The following is a 16,554-nucleotide window of genomic DNA, read 5'->3' on the forward strand; positions in this document are numbered from 1 at the left end:
CTGATCATTATAGAGTGAGAGTTGCTGGGGTGAATGTCAGCGGATACATTTTCAGCATTTGAAGTGTCTCATTTTGGTTAATATATGTAAGGCTTTTAACTTTTTGAAGTGCAATATATTGTATATATATATATATATATATACATATATATATATATATATATACATACTGTATATATAACCACACACACACACACACACACACACACACACACACACACACACACACACACACACACACAAGCTTTGAACTATGAGATCTGTTTGCATGCACATGTAAGCGTGACACATGCACTTCATGGCTAAAGCAGTTTCCTACCCACAAGACTGACCTCTGTCTGTTTTAAACAGCACACTCTGAATCAAAACCACAGAAACAACATTCAAACAGTCAACCACTGCAAGTTGCTTTCCATTGGTAGAGAAAAAAAAAACATCTTAGAAAAGTTGAGGCCTAAGAAAAAGTTACAGTAGTTTCAGCTATGACAACTATGATGAGGTAAAATATATAATCTTATAATCTTAATCATATATATCCATTAAACATATATTACCTTGTCAGTCCTTTTAGCCTGTTATTGTGATTTTAATTATTTGTTGAAGTGTTATTTTTTGTGATTTCAAGTTCAGTAGAAGATGGGTTCAAGAATAGGGATTTAACCCATGTTAAGATGGGTTAATATTTAAGGAAGACAATGTCCCTATGTTATATTAGCCAAGTTATGATTCTTTAGTTATGTAAGGGTAACGTCAAATACAATGAAGACTACAACGGCACATACAAGAACATGAATCCAGTGGACACCCTTCACACAACTCGACGACCTGGACTTTGCGGATGACTTGGGTGGATCCCACACCCGACAGCAGATGAAGGAAAAGACAAACAGCACAGCTGTCACCTCCGCTCAACTAGGTCTGAACATCAACAAACAGAAGACAAAGATCCTCAAGGTGAATAACACCAACAACGACCCAGTCCAGTTGGACGGAGATGCGTTAGAAGAAGTGGAGGCCTTCACCTACCTGGGCAGTGTCATCAACAAGCAGGGTGGTACAGACGCTGACGTCAAGGCACGAATATGTAAAGCAAGAGCAGCCTTCCTACAGCTGAGGAACATCTGGAGCTCAAAGGAACTGGGCCTAAGGACAAAGGTCAGGCTGTTCAATACCAATGTCAAGGCGGTCCTTCTCTATGGTGCAGAGACATGGAGGAAAACAGTGGCGACGATGAAGAAAGCTCAGACCTTCGTCAACTCCTGTCTGTGAAGAATCCTCCAGATCTGCTGGCCAAACACCATCAGCAACCAGGACCTTTGGCAGAGAACCAATCAGCTTCCTGCTGAAGATGAGATCCTGAAACGACGCTGGAGATGGATTGGCCACACGCTCCGCAAGCCAGCTTCCAACATCACCAGGCAAGCGCTCACCTGGAATCCCCAAGGCAAAAGGAAAAGAGGAAGGCCAAGAAATACGTGGCGCCGAGATCTGGCAGCTGACACCAAAGAACTTGGATACACCTGGAGCCAGCTGGAGAGAAAATCCCAAGACAGGGATGCCTGGAGAGCTCTTGTCAGCGGCCTATGCCCCAGGAGGGGTAGCAGGCATAAGTAAGTAAGTAAGTAACTTCAAATACTGATATCCAAAAGATGATGTATCAATGCTTTAATGTCTTCAAATCCCCATCTTTCCCATTCAGTCAGTCATGTTCAACGTCACGTCAGACTGACGTCATGGGGTTTCGGCTGGGAGCCCAATCACCTCCAAGTAGTAACATAACGAGCCAATGAACATTAACTAGTGAGATTTGCGTGCCGAGTCACACTTACCCGGACATATGTGTGACCGGCATTACTCACTTTATACATTTTTTGCTTTGGAGCCGAGCGGTTGTACAACGATCACTCAATCCAGCCACCCTCAGAAGAGGAAAGTGCAAATTTCTCTAAAAGAGAGCAAAAAGCTATTTTCATTGCTATTAGGAGAAAGATCTCAGAAAACACCAATTATTATTGCTATTTGTTGGGTTCTCTCTGCCGGTGTGAAGGCGCCTTCCAGTGGTGTGTGGATCCAGCGCACTGTTCATTCAGAGCTTCATTAATCCCTGGGCATTTCGGCTGAAAGAGCAGTTCTTCTAGAAAGAGTCGGAAGGCGAGATGATATCACAATGACGTTTATTAATGACGTTTTACCAGAAAATGAAAACAAAAATATTGGATGGTAAAGTTTTGTATTGGATTGGCTCGTTTTGTTACCACTTGAAGGTGATTGGGCTAGACCTAGACGTTCTTGGTATCAAAAGAAACCTCTTTACATTTCATAATTTATAGTGTATAGGATGTTATGATAAAATGCATCATAATATTTTTACCTTTGTGTAAAAACTGCACAAATTCTCCATTACACCATAAACATGCAAATAGGGATAAGATGTTCTCCTGAACATCTTTGATTGGTCACCTCACCAAATGTGTGTGAACTGATAGAGCCTTTAAGAGTTCTCTGATCAGTTCAAATCTTCGCTCTATCTCTTTTGAGACACTACGTGTCCTGTCTCCTTACGGCAACTTTTTCTTCAAGTTACCTTCATTGTATTCAACATGGACCACCCAGAAGAACCCAAACGAACGCTTCAGCGCACTCCTGACAAAATCATCAAGAATTTCCAGAATTTACTGTATCTGGACTTGTTCAGCAACAGAAGTCAATGCAAGTACCCATATTTAAAGCCTTTATAAGTTATTGTGTCCCCTTTAAGGTGACCCTGATTCTTTGATGTTTCTCGTACGTTGTGGTTAACTGATTGTAATCTTGCCATCCTCTTCTCTTATCTCTCTCTTTTTCTTTCTTTACTTTTCTTTACTTTATTCCGTATATAATCTTTGCTTAGTTTAGTTGTGTGTGTAGCCTACCCATAGTTTTATTAAACCATTATATCCAAGCTTTATAGTTTTAAGGACCACCCATTGGCCCAATGACGGAATCCAACGGCCTGGCAAAGGTTTAAAGCGTGTATGTCTTTTCAGCGATCCAGTGAAGTTCACTTAATTTATTGGAATTTAGTTTTAGTATTACTTCAGCTCTACGCTTAATCTGACTCCAATTTCAAATGATAATCAAATTTAGATCGTATTTCTGATTAGAAAATAATCATAAATATTGATTATGAATTAATTTAGATCTTTGATTATTCTGATTATCCCATACTTTCAATATTCGTTCATTACGGACCTAGTGTCGCTTTGAGACGTCACGTCGCGACTGCGCGCTCACGATCACAAACTAGCCAGTCCTGAAATAGTCAGAGGGTGCAGTGCAAGTATTTTACCCTATGCAGCCGCTCACTGCAGACCCATAGGTGTAATTTTTTATAATATTTGCAGCGTACAACATGCTAAGTCAGGAGATAGTCAGTAATCAGAAGTTCCTAAGATGTGCTCCATGCTCCATTCATAGTGCCTTCAGTTTGATCTATCCTGGACAAAGATTTGCGGAAACACCAGACTACACATTAATCTACTAAAATGAATGATTTCTAAAACTTCAGAATAAATCAAGATGTAACATTTATTTGTCAGGTAAAAATGTATCATGCCAATTACAGAAGTAAATGATTAAAAACCAATTCAGAAAATATATGACATCATTTACTCAAAGATGACTCTAAAAGTAAGTAATGTTTTCCTGACAAAGACACAGTAATGTGTCAGGGCTTTCCAATAGGAAAGCACTGAAACATTACTATGGGGGATGATCCTGGTAAAGAGTCCCAAAGATTGCTCTGTCCCCTCGCCTTAAATACCAGACCAAAACAACAGGGGTTATACAAATGTTGTTTAGAGTTGTTTGGGCCAATCCATGTACCCCAGGGGGGTAGCACCTGGTTTCAGGAGATATCGTAAAGAGATATCAGCCAGAGAGGAGATACAGGATTCTCCTAAGTTCTCAATCTTTCTCATTAAACCAATGACTGCAATGAAATTAAGACCATTTTACCAATCGCACTGAGACCCTTAAAATGATACCAAACATGAAAAGGAAAAAACAACACATTCACAAGATACACCATATGCAATATATAGACATTCTTAATTTAACTTTCAGTGACTTGAGGAGGGAGAAGAGGAGGGAGAGGGGGGATGAGTTGAAGTCAAACAAAGGGACAAGGAGATAAGTTTGGGCAGGACCAGGTTCTGTGCTCTGTCTTTGCTATCTGCTGTCCAGGGTGCATTTTATGGCTTTATTGCAGGGTGCGTTTTGTTTTAGCAGGAAAATCAGTTCTTACATAGTTCTACCAGAAAGACTTGGGAGGCAAAATGATGTAACAAAGCATACATCTATTAACAGCCCAGCAAGCAAGTATTATGATATAAAGTTCTTTGGATCTTAACGGACTCTGCAATTCCTGCCTGAAGACGAAGGCGGGGGTGCAGCCGACCCCTGGGAGGAATGGGAAGAGACCATCCTGGTGGTGGTGGGGAGGATGGAGGTGAATGTTGGCGTCAGCATCTGCAAACTCAGACATGTGTAAATACCAATCTTTTATACTACTATTATTAGAGCACGATTGGTTAGATGAGAAAGTAATAAGTGACATAACGATTGAGTCTTCCTGGCAGAATTTACACTAAAGCTTCCATTCTCTGTGTTTGCCACTCACAAAATCAAAGTCACTTAAACATATTGATCTTGGCCAGGAAGATAATTTATTTCGATAATTGATTTGCTGTCTGTTCGTTGAATGAACTGATTCAATAATTGTACTATTAATTCTGCTACAGTCAATTCTAAAATTAATTGAAACATTCATAATTATATTTTGTTTAATTAAAGGAGAAAGATATGTATAAAAATGATGTTATTTAAGCCAGCGCAAATACCTTTGTTTACATCCTGTTTTTCGGTTGAAGTCCAAAGTAGTCGATTGCCGAGTTCACGCGCGTGATCATAGGTATTAAACCTATGCGTGTGAACTCTGCAATCGACTACTTTGGACTTCAACCGAAAAACAGGATGTAAACAAAGGTATTTGCGCTGGCTTAAATAACATAATTTTTATACATTTCTTTCACATCTACTGCAGTCAGACTCACTCGTGTTCACTCAGAAGGAATCACTCACATTTTCTGTGCACTTGTAATGACACATCAAGGATGTTAAGAGGCTAAAAGCAGGTTTAGTACTTGCCCCATTGAAGTCAACAGGGTGCAAATTTTAAAAATAGAATAACTCGGTGTAGGCAACACTGATTTTTGTCGTTGTTCTCTGTATTGACAGCACTCCAAATGTACAAAAAAATGAGCTCAATGTTAAAATTGACCGGAGTTCTCCTTTAATACATAATTGTATTTTGTATATTTACACATTTCCCTTTTGAGCTAATTTGTTACATAAGAAAATAGTAGAATAATTTAAGCAATAAAGTATGATCCATACAATGACAGCAGCAAAAGGTCCACAATATGTGAATATAAAGGTTTTATTTCCTGTCAGTGTGTGTATATTTAATAAAATCGCAGTTTACCTAAGGGATATTCTTTAAAAACGTTTCAGCACAATGCACTGAGCTTTCATTTGAGTAAAGAACGTTGAGGTTGTCAGGGTGTGGTGCAGGCAGAAGAAGACGAGAAGGCAAAAGGCTCCAATACAAACTTTTACTTAAATATAATTTAATTTTTTTTTTTTTTAAATACAATATAATTCCAATAGGTACATGCAAACAGGATGTACATACACACAAACTAAGACTTAGAACAGACAAAGACTGACTGAACGGAAGGAACTTAAATACTAACACTGGTGAACACTAATGACAGAAACACAGGTGGAACAGATGACAATTAACTAGACACAGGTGATACGGATGAACTGATAATGACTGAAGACGACACGTGATGAGATGACAGGTAGACAAGTCCAATGAAAACAAACTAAACAGAACACAACAGTGACAGAGGTTTAATATACTATGATTAAGACATTTATTTATTATAGTATTTATGTTTTCTCATGATATCTGACATCCTGACATCTGACCTCTGACAAATTAAACACTCTAGTATTGAATTATAATTTTTATTATTTAAAAAAAATCACATATTCAGTATGAAACAAAAAAGCAGGCAAATTGTATTTCTAAGCATAAAACCAACATTTTAACCATTAACATTTATATCTAATGTACTGTATAATCATAATCAATGGAAGATATAACATATCTTCCACAATGTTTAATTTTTACAAGAGAAAAGATTTGAAAGAAATATATCAGGTTTCATACAGTACAGCTTAAGCTCATATCAACAGCAGTTTGATGTTGATTTCCACAGTTAATGACCATTCACTGTACATACTGTATTATTGTAAATTCATGTCCTAGTTTTTTTTTAATACAAACTAAGGCATGTGTTGTAATCATTTGATGTGGTAAATTTTGTCATTTAAAAAGGATTTCTTTCAAACAACTGCTAAATGCATGATAGATGAGGTGAAAGTAAAACTTGTGCTCTGCCAGTTTTATTCCTTAAGCCTTCTAAATGTTAAATACGTTTGTGATATGTTGTATAATTGACTGTAGTGCTGGTGTCATCAGCCTGAAACAGAACCACAGTTTTAATGATGCATAGATTCAAGTATTTTTATTATGAACATACAACACAATTAAAACCAAAACCTATTAAAACTTCATGCAGACATTATGCAGTTTCACATTTTATCTGTAAAGGTATATTGGCATAAAGCAAACAAAGCCGAGTCTGAAAGCAATCAAATAAAGGGAAGATAAAGCAAAAGGAAAAGTCTTACCATTGATTTATCAAGCACAATATATGGGATCCCGTCTTGAGTAAACAATAAGAACGTATATGTTACATCTGCACTGAAACTTGTAGACATTGCTTTGAATACTAGAGTTAAATAAAGCATGTAAATCTTACCTTTCTGCTGGTGTTTGCACAACTGTGAGCCCAGAATTATGATCACAATCACTGATAAACTGTTTGAAGCTGCTAAAACTAGGGCAACTGTACTCCATGGTGTATCTGCAGAAATTAAAAATAACTTCTTTTTAAAAGATATTGATGCAACACCATGAGATTTAGATTTTCTGTAGCCAATTCAGTGGATACCTGGCAAATCAACTTTTCTTCCTTCTCCAATCAGTATCTCTCCACATGTGGCCACAGCGCAGTAATAAATCCCAGCATCAGAGTGTCTGATGTTCTTGGGCAGGTTGTAGACACATTTGTGTGTGGTAGAGTTCCCATCAGATCTCCTCTCACACTGAGCGTTCCTGCGTTCCTGAGTGTAAATGATTCCTGGAGGAGATTCTCCAGATTCATGTCTGAACCAGTAGACGTTGTGTTCTCCTGCACAGCTCTGAGTGACGACGGCACACTGCAGGGCCGCTGCAGACTCTTCTGGATGATCTGGATCTGTCTCAGGTCTCTGATGCTCTGAGTCAATGCTCAGCTGTCCATCTGAAAATAAATAACAATAACATAATGCTTGTTTGATCTGTCACAATGTACTGTATGTCACACAGTCAGATTTAAGTGAATATTCTGCTTACCTTTAACAATGAGATCAGTGGTCTCACCCAATAGGAAATTATAAACATATAAAACACAATAGTATGTTCCAGTGTCTGATTCTTCTGTATTTGTGATGCTCAGATTAAAACTGCTCTTGTCTTTTGCTACAAAAAAGCGTTTATGTTTGTCAACGCCATTTCCAAAGACGGCAGGTAAAGCTTGATACGATGAAACAATCAGAAGGGGGTTCTCTCCGACTCTTTGTTTGACCCAAGCGACACTGGTTCTTGACTCTCCTGAAAAAATACAGGTGAAGTTAACACTGTCTCCAGCTTGAACAATCTTGAGATGATTCTGAGCCACGACGTCTGCATTATCTGAGCTGCCTAAAGAATGAGTAAGAGGACAGTTAGTTTTGCCTCCTGTAGATTTGGTTTCTTCATGAAGTACAATGAAGAAAATGAAAAACTATGAAGTCTAGCTACTAATTTAGTCTAGTGGTCTAAGTTAACAGAGTATAAAATAGTAACTTACACTTTGAAAGGTAAATCAGTAGAATAAAAAAATGCTGTAGGGACATTTTTTTCATCTATAGGGACAAAAATATTAAAATAAATAATAATAATGATGATTATATGCATCAAATTCATATAAAATGATACAAGTCTAGTTTGTCACATAATACTTATTATTTTGTATTATAATGCAGGTCTGTAGCATGTTTATGTACAGTAGATATCATATGTGATCCACTTCCAAGACATACTCAAAACATTTTGACCTCAAAAGCTGTTTAACAAAATCAAACAAAAAGATAAATAATACTACATTTAAGTGCATTAAGGTGAAGAAAAAAAATCAAATATTTACTTACAGACTTTCCTGAATAAAAATAACGTTGTTGTGTCCTGCACAAACAAAGATAGTCGCTCCAATAAATCTTCTTCTCTTCCCTCTACTGGTTGACTGAATTCATTTCTTTTCACCTATTTATATTAACAAAGCTCTTTATGGATTTACTTGATTACAGTAAATGAAAAGACTGTATTCAGATGTAAAAATGGACCGTCTTATTACGTTACACACGCCCTATACTGAATGTAAAGTTGCAGATTGGCTGGAGCATGAAGTACAAGAAAGACAATCTCTGTATTACGAAACTGACCTGCTTAAAACAGTGACGTCCCACTACAAGTGCATCTGAAGTGTGAAAAACAGAATGAAAAAAAAAAAAAACACACACACCACATGTAACACAAGCAGGCCTTTCACCTAAAGCACACACAAAGTGTTTTGTACAATCTAATGTCCTGCAGTCTATGATTATCAACACCTCATTAAATACCCTGTTGCCACATGTGTGACCTAGGGGTATAACGGTTCTCTTTAAAAAATCAAACTGTACGGTTCTCCACCCACGGTTCGGCATGCTGCGCATATATAACATGGTTTGTTGAAAATATCAACACGTAAAACAGACAGACAGAGTTCAGCTAATGTATGTTTCTTTGGATCGATACACATTCTGGCTTCTAACAGCGATTGATCAAAAATGTGTACAAAACAGTCACTCTTTGTAAACTTTGTTAAATGCGAGTGCAATATGCTCTATATAACCAGTCATTCACACCGTTATCACCCGGGTGTTGTGAGAGCACGAGCGCTGGTGAGACTGAAACAGCACACGTTGCAATCTGTTTTTAAACTAAACTCATTTGTGCATGTTTTTAAGCCTTGCAAATTTAAACATTCAACAGCAAGAAGACACGAATGAGAACTCGCACGAGAAGATTTGTGTGCACACTCATCCGAAGTGCGCAAATATAGACTTCTCTTTCAAGTCTTGCGCTTTAACAGACAAATTCACACAAAAAGTAGGCTATGTCAACATGCCTGTCTTGGTGAGTATCCTAACAAATACAGTAGGTTATGTCTTAAAGGAGAACTCCGGTCGATTTTAACATTGAGCTCATTTTTTTGTCAATTTGGAGTTCTGTCAATACAGAGAACAACGACAAAAATCGGTGTTGCCTACACCGTGTTATCCTCTTTTTTTTTGACTGCAGTAGATGTGAAAGAAATGGATAAAAATGATGTTATTTAAGCCAGCGCACATACCTGTATTTACATCCTGTTTTCGGTTGAAGTCCAAAGTAGTTGATTGTCGAGTTCACGCGCATAGGTTTAGTTACCTATCACGCGCGTGAACTCGACAATCGACTACTTTGGACTTCAACCGAAAACAGGATGTAAATACAGGTATTTGCACTGGCTTAAATAACATAATTTTTATCCATTTCTTTCACATCTACTGCAGTACTGACAGCACTCTCTGTACTGACAGCACTCCAAATTGACAAAAAAATGAGCTCAATGTTAAAATTGACCAGAGTTCTCCTTTAAGTGAACGTAAACAGTCGAGAAAGATAACGAATGTGTATCCGTTTCAGTGTACTGAATCTGTGCATTATGCCTTAAAGTGACAGCAGGTTAATAGTTATTGTTACAGGTAACAGCTGTGTTTTTAATGTTAATTAAACAACAAAAGACAAGGAAATCACTCAATGCTTTTGACTTAATAGCTTTATAACTTTAATTTTAAGGATTAATCTTTAATTTATATAGTGAAATATGCAATGTTATTTTATTTTATGCTTGTAGTTTGATTATTTGATCTTATTTTCTTTATTTCTATTTGTCAGTAGTCCTTTTTTCTTTGATCATAGCGCGTACCCTTTTATGTTCCCTATCGAGGGAACTCGCGCTGCGTCGGAAGTAGCGACGCTATGTGAACGCCTCTGTGCGATTGCGTCTGAAGCACCTGTATAATCACTCATTGGTGGAACATCGTCCAGGATCGCTTTTCTGCTATCATCCTCCACGCTAAGGTTCATGTGGTGGCCATTGCTGCCAAGCACCTTGGCTGATTGACATCTAGGGAGACACACTCTGGTATCTTGTTTCCTTTGTGGCGCACTGAGGTTAAGACCTACTATACATGCAAGAGTTCTGGGGCTTTCTAGAGAAGTAGTTTTACAGGCCTTTTATCCTCCTCCGTTTGTGTCGGCAGACCAAGGAAAGCTCCAGCGGCTCAGGTGATTATGTCCTAAGCTGTGCTCGACCTGATTGATAATGATGACACACTTGTTAGTATGGCATAGTAGTGGGTATTATCTTTCCCATAGCGTCGCTACTTCCAACACAGTGCGATTTCCCTCGAAAGGGAACGTCTCAGGTTATGACTATTTGAGAAGGGAACGAGATGCTGCGTCGCCCTGCCCCTGCCATACTTCTGGCCTGCCTGTGAGCGACTTACTTCAGCCAATCAGAAGCTGACTATGTTTGGTCCATGTATCCTTTATAGCTTCCTTGGTGCGCCATCATGATCACTATATATGGTTTTAGAAAATTTTGAGTTTCTTATACAACATACTGTACATCTTTCTCTCTTCTGTCTGCCGCAATCCATTTTTTCTAAACCTTTTCTCTTTTGGAAATGCAGTACTTGATTTTTATTTTTCTGTTGGAGCAAACAGAGATGCAAAATAAAATTTGCTATAGGTATCCCATGTAGAAGTGTAATCAGCTGTCATTTACATCAGCGTTTCAAACACAGAAATGAGTAAAACTGTAAAGATTTTCTGTGAGTAATCATGTAAATTTGGACCTCTTTAAACAAAGCAATATCTTGACTTCAGAAGAATTTCAGAACAGAGCCTAGATTTTAATGGTATTTTTTCAATGTTTTTGGCATTTGAAAGCTGCTAAATATCACAATTTCTAATTTAATACAATATAATTACAAATTTTCATAGTTTGTGAAAAGATGCTTTGAGAGCACCAACTTGGTCAAGACAGCACAAAATTACAATGTTAAAAACATTATTTTCATGTTTTTAAGTTGGTGTTTGGGATAAAAAAGGACCCATCAGTATTTATTGTATTGGGGCCCGTACATAGTTATAACCCTGAAATGCTCTGATACAGTAAGTTTTTGGGCTTAAAGCCATAAATATCACAAAGCACAGACTCCTCCTCAAAGTCAGCATTTGTCCATGCAAGAACATGTGAAGTGAAACACAGCTCCAATCAGAAGTACATCATTTTTCTGTAGAGTGACTGACAGGAAGAAGCTGCTCAGTACAGACCGAGAGCTACTGTGGTGAACATCAGCGGAGAAACATTACAACTTTAGACATGACTGTCAACATAAAAATGTATACGTAAAGTAATTTTCCAGATATGTATAAGTGCATACTGCAACTCATTAACTTGCAAGGATTTGCCTATGTATTAATTAACCTAATGTATAAGGAGGTTTATTTTGTGTGCACCTCTGTGCTTTTGTATGCAAACTTTTGCATGATTGTGCACAGTGTGGTTTGAGCATTTTTCCAACCACAGGACTGACCCGCTGTGTGTTTTCACACCTTTATCTGAATCAAAACCACACGTGCAACATTCACAGGCGGTTCATTACTTCACCTTACACTGGTAGAGGGGAAAAAAAGGCTATCGATGCTTACAGGGTGACAAAAACATATATAAATAGTAACAGCTTATCCTGACACTATAAACAATAAACACTATTACAGTACATATACACATATACATAAACTATATATACTTTTATAAATTAATTTAAATGTATATATATACTAATAAAAATGTAGTTAATAAACATTTTTAATTAGGAAAGTGGAAGCAATAAAATATTTGATTAATGGGAGTTTCGTTAAACTTAAAAGTTTAAACTGTGGTCAGATAGGACACACTTTTGTCCAGAAAGAGACAGAAACAATCCCTAAACCTAGGATAGTACACCTAGAATTTCAACATTAAGTTTCTGAATACAGTCTATTGCACTGAAGGCCTCACAGCCTATTTTCCTGTTCTCATGGTGAAGGTTTTTTCCACATGTGTCCGCTAGGGGGACATCTTGAGCCATTTATAAATAATATTGGGCAGCATCACATTTTTTCAGGTGTGTAGACTAATGCTATCCAATTCCTAGATATGATTGATTAACATCTCAAATGACCTTCTACTTACTAATGTAGTCAAACTAATTTTTAAAGCGAGAGTCAGTCCATTTGAGTAAAATGGATACAATTGTCACATATAATTTAAGTGCCATGGACAAGGAATTCCCCTTCTTTACTGCTTATCAACTTCACACTTTTTCAACAAATCAGTCTAAAATGTATGAACCCCCAATCAATATGTTAGCATGTGTAGATCAAAAATCTAGTCCAACAAGTTGTTGCATCCAAAAAACAGGTTTCCATGAAGGTTTCTTTAAATAACATTATTGTCAAACAGTTCATTTGACAGATAATTTTAGATAAAACTTAGGCATAGAATAATGTTTGAATCTTGAGTAGGCTAATTAAGAGCTTACGATATATAGGCCTATTGGTTTTATCAATTAAAGCACATCAAGAGTCACATTAAGAGTAGGGTTTTTTTTTTGTGAACAATAGAGAATTTATTTTTTAGTAAATTGTATTGATTCCTTGCATGCGCACATATTGAATTATCTGATGTGTTTTCCCCTGGGTCTTCTTGAAGTGGAGGGCTTTTGTTGAAAGCTCAACGCAGCATAATTCAAAGCATCTCTGTCTTCATCCTAGAACAGCAATTTTGATGCATTCAGTCACACAAATTGCCTATGAAGACATTATATTGACAAATGGTTTTAAATTACGAATTACGACAAATGGTATAAAACATGTGCTTACCATTAAGTGACTATTCTGAATGTTCTGAGTCCCATCTTGAAATGCATTAAGAATTGGAACATATAACTGCACGGTCATTAAAGGATGTTGATTTGACTGTTCAGACTTACATATTAGAGAAGAGTTATGCAGTAATTCCTACCTTTTCGTCGATGCTTGTACAACTGTGAGCCCAGAATTATGATCACAATCACTGATAAACAGTTTGAAGCTGCTAGAACTAGGGCAACTGTACTCCATGGTGTATCTGCAGAAATTAAAAAGAACTTCTTTTTAAAAGATATTAAGTGATGCAACAACACCATGAGATTTAGATTTTCTGTAGCCAATTCAGTGGATACCTGGTGAATCAACTTTTCTTCCTTCTCCAATCAGTATCTCTCCACATGTGGCCACAGCGCAGTAATAAATCCCAGCATCAGAGTGACTGATGTTCTTGGGCAGGTTGTAGACACATTTGTGTGTGGTAGAGTTCCCATCAGATCTCCTCTCACACTGAGCGTTCCTGCGTTCCTGAGTGTAAATGATTCCTGGAGGAGATTCTCCAGATTCATGTCTGAACCAGTAGACGTTGTGTTCTCCTGCACAGCTCTGAGTGACGACGGCACACTGCAGGGCCGCTGCAGACTCTTCTGGATGATCTGGATCTGTCTCAGGTCTCTGATGCTCTGAGTCAATGCTCAGCTGTCCATCTGGAAATAAATATCAATAACATAATGCTTGTTTGACCAGACACAATTTACTGCATGTCGCACAGTAACATTTAAGTGAATAGTCTGCTTACCTTTAACAATGAGATCAGTGCCTTCACCCAATCGGAAATTATAAACATATATAACACAAAAGTATGTTCCAGTGTCTGATTCTTCTGTGTCTGTGATGCTCAGATTAAAACTGCTCTCGTCTTTTGTTACAAAAAAGCGTTTATGTTTGTCAAAGCCATTTCCAAAGACGGCAGGTAAAGCTTGATATGATGAAACAATTGGAAGGGGTTTCTCTCCGACTCTTTGTTTGACCCAAACAACGCTGGTTCTTGACTCTCTTGGAAAAATACAGGTGAAGTTAACACTGTCTCCAGCTTGAACAATCTTCAGACGATTTTGAGCCACAACGTCTGCATTATCTGAGTTGCCTAGAAAAAAGTAATATGCAATGTCATGGCTGATAAAATGGTTAATATTGTTTGTGGTAGATTTGCTTCATTATGAATTATACTTACATTTTGAAAGGTAAAACAATAAGATGAAAAAATGATGAATCATGTTCAGGAGATAGTTCCAAACAGTCTGATTTAGAACCTCTGAAGTGAATCTTCTAGGAAAATAACAATAATAAAAAAAATAATTATAAAGAAAACAATGGTTGAGTTATGCATTTCAAATTGCCTAATTAAACCTCAAATGGATAAACGGAGCAGAACATGATTTATTGTCTTAAATTAAACCACCTAATTTAGATATTATTAAATTGTTAGGGTACCTGACAAGACTGTTTAACATTGTGTGGATCACAAATATTTTTTAAACATACATTTTAATGCAAGACGAAATGTTGTTTATGCATATAGATATTTGGTAAAAAATCATATTTTGGGAAAGCTGATTAAAAAAAAAACTGAAAATAGATTGATCCAAAATCAATCAGTCAGTCAAATTTGATTTATGTCTAGCATATTTTCCAAATCAATGTAGTTTAAAATGCTTGACAGACAGGAACAAGCAACTGACAATAAAAATAAACCAATTAAAAAAGTTATTATTAAACTCCATAAAGAAAGAATAATAAAAAAAAAGAGGTTCTGTTTTTAGTCTCAACTTACAGACTTCATTAAAGATCAGTGTTGGTTTTCATGGAGAGCCGATGACAGGTTTATCTTCCTCCTCAACACAGTCCGAAAGAGAAGACAGAGAGAGATTCACCTTTATATACTGTACCTCCCTGTACTAAAGAAAAAACACATTTACAGTACATGATTCTATTGGCTGATTCATCTTAATGTTAGTGGTGTGTTCATGTTCATGGTGACCACATCTATAGTCTTCCACTAGATTGACACATTTAAAATGTAATTTGAATGCAACATCTACTATGAATGACAGAAATGAACATATTAACACATCAAAGTGTTTATTTAAATGTGTGGCATGGCATCAATTGTCACTCCATGATATTGGAAAGATATGTTTGTTTGTTGCTTTTCATCAGAAGAGGCTGAATCTGTAACAGACAAATGCTGAATTTCTGCAAGGTTTCATGTGGAAACTTTTTTTTTTCCAACAGTGTGACAACATCGGAAGTTTGTTTTTTCTTACTTCCTGCTTTCACACTTTGACCACAGCTGAAGGATCCTGCACCACTACTGTGCAACAGCAGAAATTCATGACCAGAACTAGGCTAAGACCAGAACCAGTGCAATACTTTGACCTTTCAACCCCTGAAATGTTTTGTCTGTGCCTGCCTATGTTTTATGCATCAAAATATAATGTTCAGAATTATATTTAATCAAACTTAAAAAAAAGTATTTGGGCCATGTGGCCACTATGTAACTTTTTTTTCTTTGTTCAAAATCAACAACATTTAAATAATAAATCAATACATCACCAATATGTGTTTTGCCTTACCCCGATTCAATATGGTAAGTCTATTATAAGTGCAGAATTGCATATGTCACTCACCCATGTGTGTCTCGTCATATCCGTAAATAGAGAAAAGTTGATTGTGCTACTTTGACGTGTGTATGGTGTGGGAGTGGCAGAGGTTAGTAGTCACAGTGAGTGAGAAAGGTTGACATGGAGCCACTAAATCTCCATCCGGAATCACCTATTTTAATAAAATGGCAAACAGAGGAGAGTGTGCTGGCAAAAAGAGAATGAGACCGTGCTTGTAATACAACAAGAATCAACATTGGCTTGGCTTTTATGAGATGGCGAGAACTGTGGGATTTGAACTGTTGTAAAATCGACTCGGAAACAACAGGTGGGAAAGTTATTTTATTGAACAGTTAAATTGCCATATGTCGCTCTCTAACAGAGTTCATTGTAAAGCATTATCTGTTGGGAAGGGTCAATTCATTTTGGTTGTTGTAGCGCTGTGCTGGAATTGATTTTCAAGAAAGTACCATGTCTATTAATGGGTAAAGCTACAGTAACATCTTCAGCTAGTCAGCTTGAGATCCTGTCCATCTTAACTGGTTATATCTCTGAAGTCTAGTAGTGAATGTTTTATGACTAGTTGAATATCCATATATTCATCCACACAGTCACACAGAGCTGAAGCACAAC

The 16,554-nt window shown here is 37.1% G+C and overlaps 1 protein-coding gene across 3 annotated transcripts; it reads right to left on the reverse strand.

Moving 5' to 3' along the window:
* Window positions 1-6,508: 6,508 nt before the first annotated feature.
* LOC307156442 (uncharacterized protein) lies at window positions 6,509-15,172 on the reverse strand. Of its 3 annotated transcripts, none has more exons than XM_079867788.1 (7): window positions 15,093-15,172; window positions 14,493-14,587; window positions 14,058-14,405; window positions 13,615-13,965; window positions 13,416-13,520; window positions 6,805-6,839; window positions 6,509-6,593 (listed from the first exon to the last, which is right to left on the reverse strand). In XM_079867788.1, exons 2-7 carry the CDS (start codon window positions 14,533-14,535, stop codon window positions 6,540-6,542), a joined length of 936 nt encoding a protein of 311 aa, XP_079723914.1. In that variant the 5' UTR covers window positions 14,536-14,587; window positions 15,093-15,172; the 3' UTR covers window positions 6,509-6,539. The 3 variants fall into 3 exon arrangements, with proteins under 3 accessions (XP_079723914.1, XP_079723915.1, XP_079723913.1); XM_079867789.1 differs by lacking the exons at window positions 6,509-6,593; window positions 6,805-6,839 and adding exons at window positions 12,995-13,161; window positions 13,274-13,308 and having other exon boundaries at window positions 13,416-13,466; XM_079867787.1 differs by lacking the exons at window positions 6,509-6,593; window positions 6,805-6,839 and adding exons at window positions 12,995-13,161; window positions 13,274-13,308.
* Window positions 15,173-16,554: the final 1,382 nt, after the last annotated feature.

This window comes from Squalius cephalus (genome assembly GCF_949319135.1).
Source record: "Squalius cephalus genome assembly, chromosome: 3".
In the NCBI taxonomy this organism is placed as follows: Eukaryota; Metazoa; Chordata; class Actinopteri; order Cypriniformes; family Leuciscidae; genus Squalius; species Squalius cephalus.